Source organism: Sarcophilus harrisii, chromosome 4, assembly GCF_902635505.1.
Source record: "Sarcophilus harrisii chromosome 4, mSarHar1.11, whole genome shotgun sequence".
Taxonomy (NCBI): domain Eukaryota; kingdom Metazoa; phylum Chordata; class Mammalia; order Dasyuromorphia; family Dasyuridae; genus Sarcophilus; species Sarcophilus harrisii.
This window is the reverse complement of record NC_045429.1, coordinates 29,818,201-29,832,717: the sequence shown is the minus strand read 5'-3', so window position 1 is coordinate 29,832,717 and position 14,517 is coordinate 29,818,201. Positions and strand designations below refer to the sequence as shown.

The 14,517-nt window shown below is 47.7% G+C and overlaps 1 protein-coding gene across 2 annotated transcripts in view; it reads left to right on the top strand.

Annotated features, from left to right (window-relative positions):
- The first annotated feature begins 70 nt into the window (after positions 1 to 70).
- KIF2C (kinesin family member 2C) overlaps positions 71 to 14,517 on the top strand; it is a 31,854-nt gene continuing 17,407 nt past the window's right edge. Inside the window, exons 1-7 of one of the 2 annotated variants that reach the window (XM_031969241.1) lie at positions 71 to 400; positions 1,425 to 1,519; positions 3,965 to 4,072; positions 4,164 to 4,212; positions 12,112 to 12,237; positions 12,744 to 12,866; positions 14,003 to 14,103. In XM_031969241.1, the coding sequence (XP_031825101.1) occupies positions 337 to 400; positions 1,425 to 1,519; positions 3,965 to 4,072; positions 4,164 to 4,212; positions 12,112 to 12,237; positions 12,744 to 12,866; positions 14,003 to 14,103 (666 nt within the window). In that variant the 5' untranslated portion in view covers positions 71 to 336. Of the gene's footprint in view, positions 401 to 492; positions 675 to 1,424; positions 1,520 to 3,964; positions 4,073 to 4,163; positions 4,213 to 12,111; positions 12,238 to 12,743; positions 12,867 to 14,002; positions 14,104 to 14,517 lie in introns of those variants that run through there. The other variant, XM_012547498.2, reaches the window with a different exon arrangement.

Below are 14,517 nucleotides of genomic sequence, written 5' to 3'. Positions count from 1 at the left end.
GGCCCAGCCTAGGACGGAGGCGGCGTGCGCCGGTCACGGCGGGGTGAGGGTGGGGACGGGAGGGACGTAGAGTCCGGAAGCGGAGAGAAGCCTGGGGCTGCGGCAGAACTACATTTCCCAGGAGGCAGCGGGACAAGGGGCGGAAGCGGGTGGACGCAGACGCAGGACGCAGGACGCAGGCGCGCGGGATTTAAACGGCGGCGGTTGGTACAGGCTAGACTTGGACGCGACGGTGGCCATCCCTACTGCTGCCGTCTCAGCCGCTGCTGCCTGGAAGCTTGCCCGACCCCGAACCCCCTTCGCTGCCCGCCTTGTCTCTCGCCCAACGGGCTCGCCATGGATGCTACTCTGCTGGCCCGCCTGCTCCCCGGCCTCGCCATCAAGATCCAGAGAAGCAACGGTGAGGGGGCGGGGCCGGGGCGGGGCCTGCATTGCACGTGGGCGTGGCCCTGCGGGAGGGGCGGGGCACGGACTAGTGGGCAGCGGGCGTGGGGGCAGCGGGCGTGGGGGCAGCGGGCGTGGGGCTGGGTTGGGCGAGGAGGTGGCGGCCATGGCCGGGACTCGGGCATCTTCCAGTGGATTTGGGGGGCGGGCATTCAAGCTGTCATGGCTGGGAGACCTCCTCCCTTGAGGTCTGGATCTCCCCTCCAAGAGTTCATTTCCACACTTACCAGGCCAGTGGTGCCAGTCTGTGGGAGAGAGGGGGAGGGGCCCAAAGAGGAGGGGGGAGGGGGAGAGGAGACTGAGAAGGAAGGGAAATGAAGGGGAGGGGGAGGGGGAGGCAATTACTCCCGATGGGGTGAATGGGGCCTCCCAGTCTCCTGGGAGAGGGCCCCGGGGTCATGCCCAAGGGAGCGCTTTACTTGGTCCCTCCTTAGAAGGGCTGTTCACAGTCTGTTTGGCTTTGGGCAGGGGACTCTTGCCTGTTCTGCCCAGGGGCTGGGACCAGCCCTTGCCTGCCCGGAGCCATTGTGACCAAGAGAGTGACCACATTGCCTGTGGGTGCCTGGAGGTTAAAGGTCCCGCATATGGGCCCGGCCCAAGGCCAGCTCTTGTGGGAGGGAGTTCTTGGGCTCCCAGAAGTGCTGTGCGGGACAAGTGCCTGATAAATGTGGAACCAATGGCACGGGCAAAGAGGGCTTGTGAGTCAGGGAGAGGGAGCCCCCGCGGCCGCTCCCTCTCATAGTCGCTCTCCCCGAGGGCTTGCTTGGAGCCCCCCAAAGCGCCGCTGCTACGGTTTTGTACCCCAAGAAGAAAGCACTGAGAGTCTCCCATTCCTCAGGCCTGTGGGGGCAGGGCTTACTCCCTCTTTCTTGATATCCTCTGGAGGGGGATGGGCCCGCTGGCCAGCCCTAGGACCCCACAGAGGATGGCATTGCTTTGGTTGATCCCTCCTTACACTTACGTCTCCCTTTCCTCTTTAGGCTTGATTCATAGCGCCAATGTCATGACAGTAAATCTGGAGAGATCCTCTGTCTCAGTGGAATGGGCAGAAGGTGGCTCTACCAAAGGCAAAGAGGTGAGCTGGGCAGTGCTGACTCATTTACGGAGCCCCTTCTCCCCGGGGGTCAAATCGGTGGCCGCCTGCCTGGGGCCTGACGATTTCTTTTTCGTCCCCTACCTCCATGTGCTGTGCAGACAGCAGAAATGGCCCCATGAAAGGGGCCTCCGTTCGATAGCCGCATGTTTTATATAACAAGCAGGGCCAGGGCCACACTACACTCGACTCCCTGAGGGTCAGATCTCCGCAGGCTTGTCCACTGCGCAGTTGTCCCCGCCGAGGACGCGTGAACCAAAGGAGTGTGTAGATTTCAGACTGGACGGCACTGTGGGAGCCAGGGAAGCATGGTGGGAGTTACCTTACTGTCTGGAACGGGGCGGGAAGGTGCTTCACGGGAGGGGCTGCTGACAGAGGCTGGATGGGACTGTCACCAGGCAGAGATGGAAAGGAGATTTTCTCATTCAGGCCCCCCCCCACATTTCCCCTTTACTACTCCCCCCTCAGCTCAGAGATATGAGACCTACATCATTCTGTGATTTAGAGAGAAGGATAATTTTGGTTACAGGAAATGTAAAGGAACTGAAAATTTACCAGTTATCAAAAGTCTGGAGGAAGGGTTAGGTAAGCGGGGCAGGCATGAAAGGGTTAGGTAAACAATTCCATAGTTAATGTTCAGGAGAAGCTGTTGTTATTTGTCCTTCATTTTCAAAGAGGACTGTGGCATCCGGAAAGTGATTTGAGGAACTCTTGAGGCAAACTCCGCTATTGTGGGAGTCAGAAGCAAAGAACAGGTGACTATTGGGCAGGAGCTTCAAGAGAGCTTTTGTGCTTTCAGTAGCTCCTCTTTGGACATAGAGTTCAGTTCAAACTCCTTCCCTGGCAATTTAAGGGCTTCCCCACTCTGGCCAAACCTGCTTTGTCTTCTGCTCAGTGAGATTAATTCTATACTTTATGTCATCCTGTGCAGCTGGTGGGGGACTGGAGGGAGAAGGCACCTGATGGGCCCAGTAGCATTGTGGATGCAGGTCCTAATGGCAGCTCCTCAGCTAGCCTGGAAGCATTTAAAGGCCTGGCATAGTGTCTTATTTTGACTTCTCCCCCTCCCCCGCTCATGGGCACATCCTGCTATGCCAGGCCCTGTGAGCACTGACTGTCTTGAAGAACTGGCAGGGCTTTAGTGTCTAGGAAGGAGAGTCTTCCCGTTGGACGAGACAGGACTTTGCTGTTTGCACTTTGAAATGTTCTGTATTTAGGCTCCTCCTTAAGTTAGGCCAAATGTGGCTTTTTTGAACCCCCTGTGATGTCATGCGGACAGATGTAGTGGGGGTCTCCCAGGGCCTGGGATTGTGACCTCGCTGCAGGAGGGCTCAGGTGACCGTAGAGAAACGGTCTGGTGCTGCACATCGATGGCCCAGCCCACCAGTGTTGGGGGCACGCTGCCAAGTGCCAGCATACCCTGCTGTTGGGAGCCTTGAGCCGAACTTTCAAGACATTCAGCAGGCCAGCTCACTTGGGATGCTTTGAGCTGCTTGCCCATTGAGAAGGCCCAAGAGCTGCTACCAGGGCCTGCATCAGTGCTTAGGGAGTGCAGCAAGCCCCTGGGAAGGAGTGGTGTTGACCCAGCATGCTGGGGAAGCTGTGTGGCCTTAGTCTGCTAGCTGCCTACCGTTTGTGCAGTCATGTTTATTGTGAGCCACAGATGTCTGCCCTGGGTAGCCATTCTGAAAGTTCCCCCCAGCCACTTTTTTTTTTCCTTTTTCTTTTTTTTCTTTTTCTTTTTTTTTTTATTTATTTTTATTATAGCTTTTTATTTACGATATGTGCATGGGTAGTTTTTCAGCATTGACAATTGACAAACCTTTTGTTCCAATTTTTCCCCTCCTTCCCCTACCCCCTCCCCCAATGGCAGGATGACCAATACATATTAAATATGTTAAAGTATAAGTTAAATACAATATATGTATACATGTCCAAACAGTTATTTTGCTGTTCAAAAAGAATCAGACTTTGAAATAATGTACAATTGGTCTGTGAAGGAAATCAAAAATGCAGGCGGACAAAAATAGAGGGATTGGGAATTCTATGTGATGGCTCATAGTCATCTCCCAGAGTTCTTTCCTTGGGGTATAACTGGTTCAGTTCATTACTGCTCTATTGGAACTGGTTTGAATTATCTCACTGTTGAAGAGGGCCACATCCATCAGAATTGATCATCATATAGTATTGCTGTTGCCATATATAATGATCTCCTGGTCCTGCTCATTTCCCTCAGCATCAGTTCATGTAAGTCTCTCCAGACCTCTCTGAAATCATCCTGCCCCAGCCACTTTTCTAACCTCATGCTGAAGAACAGCAGCCTGCATCTGTTAGCAGAGAGCTCTTGATGGGAATCTCTGGGCAGCTCGGGCTTCCAGCCTGGATGGGAGCTGGGCCATCCCCTAAATGACTGCTTGCTCCTTGCAGATTGACTTTGAAGACGTGGCGGCCATCAACCCAGAGCTTTTGCAACTGTCTCCTCTCCCTGTCCACCCCAAGGACAGCCTGCCTCTGCAGGAGAATGTCACTGTCCAGGTAGGTCACCCACAGGGCGGGGAGAGGCGAGGGGCTCAGCGGGCAACAGCCAACACCTCTGGCTCCTCCTTGTGTTTTTTTTTCTCCCCAGAAACAAAAGCGCCGATCAACCCTCTCCAAAATCCCTGCTCCCAAAGAAGGTAAACAAACAGAGCTCCCGCAACGGGTATGTGTGTACAGCTCCTCTCAGGCCTGGCACTGGAGCCGCCGCTCACTAGTTGCTTCCCCTCCTGCCCGTCAACCACTGTGGGGCGGTGGCTTCTGCACCGACAGCGTTGGATCCTCTGTCCCTGGCAGGAAAGTCATTGTGGTCATTCTCTGACTAGGAACCTAGTGCGTTCACTGGAGACCCCTGTCTGCCTGACACCAAACCCTGGGCTCTCCTCTTCGTTGGACTGGCCTCAAGCAGGGGTTAATGCCTTCAGGAGGCCTGGCCCTGGGGCTACAGCAGCAATGGGCCTGTCCCCCCAGAGCTTATATTCTCATGGGGGACATAACCACCTATCACTCAGTCCATCCTAGATAAATCACTGCCTAGCAAGGGGCTTGGGAAAGGCCTGGGGGAGGGGGCATTCCAACTGAGTCTTCAAGGAAGCCAGAGAGCCAAGGTGGAGGTGAGGAGAGCAAGCCTTTACTTTGAGAAGTACAAAAGAACCGGCCTTTGGGGAGCAGGGAAGAAGGGGTAGTGTCTGGCCCTGACTTCCCCCTTGCTGGTGCCATTCTGCTCTTCTCATTGCTCAGCATCATTTCTGCTTTCTAAATGTCTCTCTGTGTCTGGCTTGTTGGGAGGGCCAACAGGAGTATGGGGGAATAAGAGGGCTCCCTCCAGGCAGAAGGTCAGGCTGGGGAATGTGGTATATTTCTAAGTCTGTTGACCATCCTGTCATGGATTCTTACTGTTAACATCTTTATGACCAGAGAATACTGCTCACAGCCACCTGAAAAAAATGGTGTTGATAGAAAGGGATGGAAATCTTGAGAACTGGTTTTTCTTGCCGGGGGGTTTTAACAGAATTTAGGAGTCTTGTCATTTTGGTTCCATGGGGCGTAGCTGATGTGGCAGTGTGTTAAAAGCACTCTTTGTGGGGACAGCATTGATTGTCTAGGGGAGATTTCAAAGCATTGTAAGAAATGCCTCTGTTTCCCCCAGCCCAAGAACCCCAAGAAGAAGTTCCCCCCGGTTCCCTTGGGCCCTGTCTGGTGCTTTAGGCTCTCTGTTAGTCTGGAGTTTTTTTGTCTAGGTTGTAAAGCCTTCAGAGAGGTGGTATGACCGAGTGGTTAGTCATGGATTCCCATCCTCCTGCCTGGCATTCATGAACTCTGGGGCCATGGCAATTGCTAATCTACCGAATCCCATTGACTAGTTGCAATATATATTTTTTAGTGGTGGGAATTCCCTGGTAAAATCCTATCACCTCTGCACATTCAGTCTCCAAACATATCTCTCATTTCTGATCTACCGCAGATCATCTTACTCCACAGTAAGTAGACACTGTGAACAGTTAGGAGATAGGTGACATCGGGCCCCTTTGGGGAACATATGCTGCTAGCTGAGGAAATTGTAGTGTCTCACACTGGAAGGCATCTCAGGCTTCCCAGGCCAATCGTTTCTGTAACCCTCCTGACTGGTTCTCTAGTGTTGACCCACAGACCGACATCCCATGATGTGGCTCTGGACCTCTCAAGGAAACCCATTTCCTATACATCTGCCTTGGCCACTTCCACCTCAAGCTGAGTCCCTTTCCATGTGACAGCCCTACATATTATCCCCAGTTACTTCATTTGCACCACCAAGTGCTAGGCAGTTGTGGTTAGGAAGTGTTAAATATCTGAGGCCGGATTTAAACTCAGGTCTCTTGACTCTAGGATCTGTGCCTTATCTACTGCCCCACCTTCTCTTCTGAGAACTGCCTTCTTGGTGCATTAAAGAACTTATTGGCTCTTGCCATTTTATTGTCCCATTCAGCTTGCACAATCCGCACCCCCCCCTCCCCCCCATCTTGTATTCCTGAAGGTTCCTTTGACAACCTTTATGTTAAGTCTCTGTTAAGATTCTGCCCATTCTTCTCACTTTGGGATCTTTGGATCTTGATTTTATCTTACTAGCACTGACTATTTCCTCAACCTTTGTGTGATCTGCAAAATTTAACAAGTATCTATGTCTTCATCTAAATCAGCAGTGACTTACTAACAATCTTGACAAGAACAGGGTAGTGAAGAGGTCCTACATTCCTATCTGAAGACTTCTCTCTTGTTGGGCAGTGATCCACTGATGATTTTGAACTTATCTACCTATGTAAACATTTTGTTCATATCTTACCATTCCTGGCAGAGATTTGGGTAATACTGTCTATCATTTTCACTGGATCTGCTAACCCTGGTAATACTATCAATAAAAGAAATCAGTTTTCTTTCTTAATTACTCCCTGCTTAATAATTGTTACTGCTTCTCTTTCTAAATCCTCCTCATCTGGTCCTTATAATAATAATTTGCCAAGATTCAACATCATTATGTTGGCTTCCCCCTTTTTAGCCTGTCCAGTTCTACAATGATACTCCCTTTCTCCATGAAATTTTGGTTGAAGTGGCTAGACTGATTTTGGTTTGGACCAGATTTTATTCTCCTGGTGTAGAGAGCTAGCTGGAAGTGAGCAAACTTCCTCTCCGAAGACAGATTGGCATCAGCTCTGCACTATAGACTAGGAGATTTGCCTGAAAGCTCAAGAGGTTTGTGTTAGAAGCAGAGCTTAAAACCAGGTGATCCTGACTCTAAGGCTGTTTATCCATTACACCAAACTACAAATCTGGGATGTTTTTTCCCCAGAAATCCTGTCAAGTGTTTTTAGGATCCAGGAATGCTGGTCCAGCTCTAATCACTTGAAGTCTTTGAGGATAGTCCAGAGGGCCACGCCCCAACCTTCTCATCCTAAAGAAGTCTTACTGGCTTCTCCAGTATCATTATCTCATCCTGATATTTTTCTGTTTGTCTTGTCATCCCCCCAACTTGGCCCAAAGGTACCTGATTCCGACAATTTGTGATTGTTCTCAGTTTACCTGCTTGCTGCTTGTTTCTGTACTTGGATTTAGTGACTCTTTTTTTCTTTTCTTTTCTTTTTTTTTTGGTTGTTTTTTATTTTCAAAACATATGAAAAGATAGCTTTCAACATTCACCCTTGCAAAACCTTGTGTTCAAATTTTTCTCTCCCTCTTCCCCCACTCCCTCCCCTAGACAGCAAGCAATTCTACTTAGGTTAAACATGTTCAATTCTTCTATACATATTTCCATATTTGTCACACTGCACAAGAAAAATCAGATCAAAAAGGAAAAAAATGAGAAAGAAAACAAAAGGCAAGCAACACATATGTACCATTTGATAGCCTTTTGGGCATAGTTCCAGATTGTTACCCAGAATGGTTGGATCAGTTAACAACTCCAGCAATGCATTAGAATCCTCCCACATCCCCTCCAACATTTATCATTGCCTTTTTCTGTCAGTTTAGCCAATCTGAGAAATATGTAGTAGTATTAGATTGTTTTGATGAGTTTTTCTTCCATGATTCCTTTGGTAATTTTGAATTTCTTCTAGAAGAATTATGTTGTTTTTTTCTAGCTCTATAACAAAAAAAGGTGAAAAAACTATGTGTCATTCAGATTCAATCCCCACAATTCTCTTTCTAGATGCAGATGGTTCTCTCCATCAAAAATCTATTAGAATCGGCTGGCTTCAGTATACTCTTTGTCTAATGCCTCTACGGGCAGGATCCTCTTTGGGGTCTGTATCTAGTATTTTTTTTTTTTTTAATTTCCTCTCATTTGGTTTGATTTGTTTTTTTTTTTTTAATGTAAAAAATTTTCTTTGGGCATTCTATTTTTCAAATTTTGAATTCCAAATTCCCCATTCTTCTCCTTTCTTAAGAAAGCAAACAATTTGATATAGATTATAGATGTGAGTAAAACATTTCATATTAGCTGTGTTGCAAAAGAAAACACAGTAAAAAAGTAAATGATGCTTTGATCTGTATTCAGACTCCATCAGTTCTTTATCTGGAGGTATAGCACTTTTCATCATAAGTCCTTCAGAATTGCTTTGAATCATTGTCTTGATCAGAATAGTTAAGTCAGTTGATTATCATACAACAATATTCTCCTGATTCTGCTTACTTCTCTTTGTATCAATTCCTAGGGGCCTTCCCAAGTTGTTGTTTTTTTTTGTGTTAATTTCCTCTAAGATGCATATTTTTATTTTTTTCTAATTAAATGTGCACATTCATTTTTTAAAATAAGCATTTCTTTATAAATCATGTTTGGAGAGAAAAATCAGAACAAAAGAGGAAAATCACGAAAGAAAAAAAATAGAAAAAAAAAAAAGAAGAAAAAAGTGAACATCGCATGTTTTGATTTACATTCACTCTCCGTAGTTCTCTCTGGCTGTTTTCTATCCGAAATTTATTGGGATTGCCTTGGATCACTGAATTGCTGAGAAGAAACAAGTCTTTCATAGTTAATCATCATGCGATTTTGCTGTTATTTGTACAATGTATTCCTGGTTTTGTTATTTCACTCAGCATCAGTTCATGCAAATCTTTCCAGGCCTTTCTAAAATCAGCTTGTTCATCATTTTTAAGGAATGATAATATTCCAGTACTTTTATATATCATAACTTATTTAGCCATTCTCCAATTGATAGGCATCTACTTATTTTCCAGTTCCTTGCCACCACAAAAAGGGCTGCTACATACATTTTTGCACATGTGGATCCTTTCCCCTTTTTTATAATTTCTTTGTAATACAGGGCCAGTAAAGACTGCTGGATCAAAGGATATATACAGTTTGATAGCCCTTTGGGCATAGTTCCATATTGCTCCCCAAAATGGTTGGTCAGTTTACAACTCCACCAGCAATGTATTAGAGTCCTCCTACATCCCCTCCAATGTTTATCATTTTCTTTTCTTGTCATTTTAGCTAATCTGAGAAATGTGTAGTAATACTAGATTGTTTTGATGAATACTTCCTTATGATAGAGTTTGAAATCTGGTACTGCTAGGTGCTGCCACCTTTCTTCACATTTTTCTTCAATGATTCCCTTGATATTTTTGACCTTCTAGAAGAATTGTGTTATTTTTTCTAGCTCTGTAAAATATTTTTTGATAGTTTGATATGGCACTGAATAAGTAAATTTTTAGATAAAATTAGCTCTGCCTACTCATGAGCAATTATTATTTCTCCAGTTGTTTGGATTTGACTTTATTTGTGTGACAAGTATTTTGTAGTTGTATCCATATAGTTTCTGGGGGGTTGCTTTGGGAGGTAGACCCCCAAGTATTTTATATTGTCTACAATTATTTTAAATGGAATTTCTTTTTTGCCTCTTCCTACTTTGTTCATAATATATAGAAAAGCTGATGACTTCTGTGGGTTGATTTTATGTCCTGCAACTTAGCTGAAGTTAATTCTCATTTTTTAGTTGACTAAGTATATTATCATATTATCTGCAAAGTGATAGTTTTATTTCCTCATTATTTTAATTTCTTCCATTTCTTTGTCTTCTCTTTTTGGTGTTAGTCTAGCATCTTTCTTGACTGGTAAAGTGCTGCCACCTGCTGGTGTCCAGCTGGCCTCCAATGACCTTTCTGTGAGCAGCCATACCTTAAATTCTTTGGAGGCTGAGATTCCAGGCCTTGTCAGCTAGACAGTATTGTTGTGAGAGTCTGTCCAAGATCTACAGGAGCCCACTCTGTGGCTTATCCAGCCAGCTGCACAGCCTCCTCTACCAGAGGGGCCCCCTTCACCAAGCCATCCTCCTGATGGTGTTCACAACTCCACCTGTGACTAAAAGGTTAATCCTTTTAGTGATTAATGAGAGTTCTCTTTGAGATTGGCGTGATCCATAAACAAGACTGCCATTTCTATAAGGTCACTGGTTCATTTGGGTTTTGTGCTAGAGCCTTCTGTACAGGCAGCTAAAAGCACATTTAGTGAGAGCCTAAGTCAGTGTTTCATCAGATGTGGTCTTTGTAGTATTTTGTCCATAAGTTACCTTATTGCCTCTTCCAAGAAATTTTGTATGATTCTGAAGATCTGGTTGGGGGAGAGTCTTCTTAAACATCATTTTGTTCTATTCAAAGACTTATTCATTCATTCATTCGTTTTTGTTATGAACAAAATAAGGATGGCAGCTCCTCTCGTCATCTCCACATCTTTCAGTAGTCTCATTGTGTGGCTGTAATGATATGAGTGGCTACAGCATGTCCTTATTGTCCCTGACCTCACGTAGGCCTCTGGAGATGTTTATAGAAACTGGGAGACTGTTCCTGAGACTCATCTCTGTCACCTTGGTTTGGTGTAAGATCTGAGGTTTCATGACGGTTTTCCTCCGAGTACTTGGGACTTCTGCCTTGTACCATCAAAAAATGTGTATTGCTGACCAGTCCCCTCTAGGGCCTCAATACAGCCCAGCTGCTCTCCCTATTTTTTCCTTCAGTGCTCTTTCTGCTTCATCATTTGGCACATCACTTATTGGGATGTGACTGTACGAATGAAATACATTCACTTTTTGTTCCTGATAGGCCGAGTTTGGAGTTTTTCAAACCTAAGCTGACTTTGATGGGTACCTTGTATATCTTAATAACATTCTCCAGGTAACTCTGCTTTTTTCTCCATTAGACACACTTGTTTCAACAAAGTTTCGTTTTTGTATTCATTCCACTCTTCTTAACCGAACTTTTCTTAAAGAACTTTTTAGGATACCAGTGCTTTCTCTGAATTGGCCAAAAACTGATCCCTAGGATCAGAGAGTGTGGAATAAGAGGAAGCATGTATCTGTTCCCACCTCCCTTCCTCCTGATCAGCAGTGCTGCAATAGACCATCATCTTTGGCTAAGATGCCCACCACGCCTTCACCTTTTGCTGCCATGAAAGGCTTGTGAAAGGGGGAAAGCAAGGGGAGTGGTTCTTTCATTGCTATCTTTCTTTTTTTTTAATTTAATTTTTTCTATTATAGCTTTTTATTTACAATACATATGCATGGATAAGTTTTCAACATTGACCCTTGCAAAACCTTCTGTTCCAATTTTTCCGCTCCTTCCCCCCACCCTTTCCCCTAGCTAGCAGGTAGTCTTAATACATGTTAAATATGTTGAAGTATATGTTAAATACACTATATGTATATATATTGATACAGTTATCTTGCTCCATTGCTGTCTTTCTATCCAAAGCCTGGATAGCTTGAAATGGTTGGCTCTGGTCATAAAGATTATGTTTCTGTTTGTTCCTCCATTGACTTCCCAGACTTTGGTCTTAGATTTCTACATGGGAATATGGATGAAGTAGAGCTTGGAATTGTGAGTTCAGTGTCTAGAAAACTGCCTCGACTAATGGAAACTGGCATCTTCTTATTGACTTTATATAAGGGGGAATTGTCTAATGGTTAAGTGCCACGTAGTCAGTAAGTGTCAGATGACCTTCTTAGCTTCGGGTAGTCCACTGTTCTCTGCTGCCTCTTGTGTGACCATTGCCCCTGCCTACAAAGGGCTGGGAGGTCAGCGCTTTACATGTTACCATCCCTTTTGGATAAGGAGCTATGGTCTCCTGTTGCCACCCCCCTAACTGAGTTGGGCACACGTTCCCATGGCACAGAGGCCTGTGAGGTTGTCCTTAACCTGCAGACTAAGACCTCCGGGGGTCCCAGCTAGCAGGTCTGGCTTTCGGTTGGCTATTGTCTTCTATGGCAGGGGGCCTGCAGAGTTCAGTGGTGCTGAACTCCAGGGCCTGGCTAGAAACCTTTATGGGGGAGTAGAGCCCCCAAACCTGCTCTGAGTATTTCCCTTTCCTTTTACCCCCCCTCCCCCAATCCTGGTGCTGAAGAGTGGGGAAGACCTGGAGAGACCCTCAGTACGGTGAGCTTCAGGGCAGCCTGAATTTTGTTCATTTCTCCTGGCTTTGCAGACAGGAAATGTGGGTCCTTCGGCCTCCCTCCAGCCTGTGCTATCATTCCCCCTTCTCCCTCTCATAGGCTGTCTTGGGCTTTTCATTCCTCCAGCTCTGCGTGGCCGCTCTACCAGGATGTCTGCCATCTCGGAGACTCAGAGGCTCATGGCTCAGGAGAATGACATGGAAGTCGACCCCTCCACTGCCGCCAACACCAGGAGCCAGTTCACAATTCCCAGTAAGTGACAAGCACGGTCTGGCTTGGACCATTGTCCCCTGCCTTGGCATAAGTAGGAAGGCAAGTGAGTGTACCTGGACTCGGGGGTGTGGCTTCCCTGGTGGCCCTCTCCCCTTCCCAAGGGCCCCAGCTAGAGGGTGTCTCCGAGGCTAAGGTGTCCCCTGCTCCTCCTGTGGGACGAGAGAACTGGCACTCAGGGCTCAGCGGGGGGAGTCCAGTATTGAGACCTTGAAGGACAAGGCGTCGGGACTTTACTGGGCAGAGTGTTTGGCTTTGGGCATCAGTCTGAGGGAGGAGGGTGGCTGGGAGAAAGGGGCCTGAGGTTGGTGGTTGAGATTGGGGGCGGCCAGTGTGTGTGAAAGAGGGAAGGGAGAGGACCTGGACTTCTCAAGCCAAGTACTAGTGGTTGTCCTTGGGCCCAGAGGGTCAGGTGCTGGGCCTGCCACATTTGTGCCCAGGAGCAAGTATCAGACTCCTGCCAATCCTCGTCTCTTCCCCCTCCCTAGCGGGTCTCCCTCGTGCCCCCCGTGTTGGCATGAGTGAAATCCCACTGGCAACTGTTAATGAAGCTGCAGAAGAACAGACGTCTTCCATCCGAGGCAATTCTGCTGCCAACCCAGCAAATTCAGGTAGCCCCAGAGGCTGGCAGGACCCTTTGTACTTAGAAGGACGACTGGGTCGGGAGGGGGCAGCATGGCAGGGGGAGAAGCCAGGCTGGGCTTCGGTGCACCTTACAGTGCTGCCCGTTGAGTGGGGCTACATGGAGACACACCATGGGTGTGTCTGGCTTTCTTCCTGGAGCACCATAGGTGGCAGCTGGCAGGCCTTGGCCCTGCTGTGTGTGTCCCAGGGGATGCCAGCTGCAGTGCTGGCTCACGGTTCTCTGACTCTCCTGGCACTGTTCATAATAGGCAGGCTGAGACCCTCTCACTCATAAGACCCTTTGGGAAAAGACCAATGCCCTTCTCATAGGGTGACAGGGGATGGCGATGGGGTGGGGTTGGGCAGCATTTTCGAAGGGCCACAAATCAGATAATCTGGTACAGCATGCTAAGGGTCCCAAAAGGACGGCCATGCCCTTGCCTCCAAGGGGCTGACCTATTATTACATCCTGTCCTCAAATAAGGAAGAATGTCAGGGAGGCCACAGTGAGTGAGCCCATGTGGTCTTGAAGCAGTTGAGGAGACAGAGCCCAGGAAAGAAGTCCCTGCCCTGAGCCTAGAAGCACAAGGCGGCTTTCAGTAGACAGTGGGGAAGGGTGCCTGGTTTGCCAGGAGAAAAGACCTCTTCTTGCTTACGTACCATTTAGCCTCAGAAAAACAAGTACCAGATGGTGTCTCCTATAAGACAGCACTAGGGGCAGAGGAATCAGTGCTGGGCAGGGAAAGCAGACGTGGGGCACAGAAGTTTCATGCTGGGTGAGTGAGGAATAAGGATGGGAGACGCAGGCGAGAGGCCACAGGTTCTGCAGTCCCTGGTGAGCGAGCCTCTCCTCTCCCAGCTCCAAGCCCAGAAGTGATGCACTAAGTCTGTAGCCAGCTATGCTGCAAGATGACTGGCACAGAGTACCCCAGAAGTGCTGAGATATGGAGAGAAGCGTATGGTTTGATTCCAAGTTTTGTTCTGAAGTGACCTCTTGACTCTGGTGGGTGGTTGGAAGGGACAGATGACAGAGGCCCAGCTTCCCCAGCCCACAGAGCTTTGGCTAAACACCTGTAGGAAACAAGTTCTCAACAAGTGATGATGGGCTGGGGTTTTTTCCTAGTTCGAAGGAAGTCGTGCTTAGTGAAGGAAATGGAAAAAATGAAGACAAAAAGAGAAGAAAAAAGGGCCCAGAACTCAGAAATGCGGATCAAGCGGGCACAGGTGCCTTCCTGGGGCCCGTCTGGGGGCGGGCTTTGAGCCTTGGATCCACATGACACCCATCCTAGCTGAGGTCTGAAGCCATAGGGAGCCCTGTATTGGGGCTCATATGGCCTGGACACAGTGAGCCATAGCTGAGCATCTCTGCTTTGAATCAGACTAATTCTATTGGTCTGAATGTTGGTTTGGGGTCCTAACCTTTGTTAGGATCCTTTGGTTATCACCTGTGCCTTTTGGTCCTAAGCTCTTTGAAGCTTCCCTTCTGCCTGTAGGCCCTGAACCCTTTGAGGCTTTCCCCAATCCTGAGCCCTTTGGGGTCCCCCCACCTCTGGGCCTGGGATCACTTTGGGGTCATTTTGCAGTACTCTGCACAGATCGGCGCCCACAATGTCCCTCTCCCATCATTGTTGCCCCATA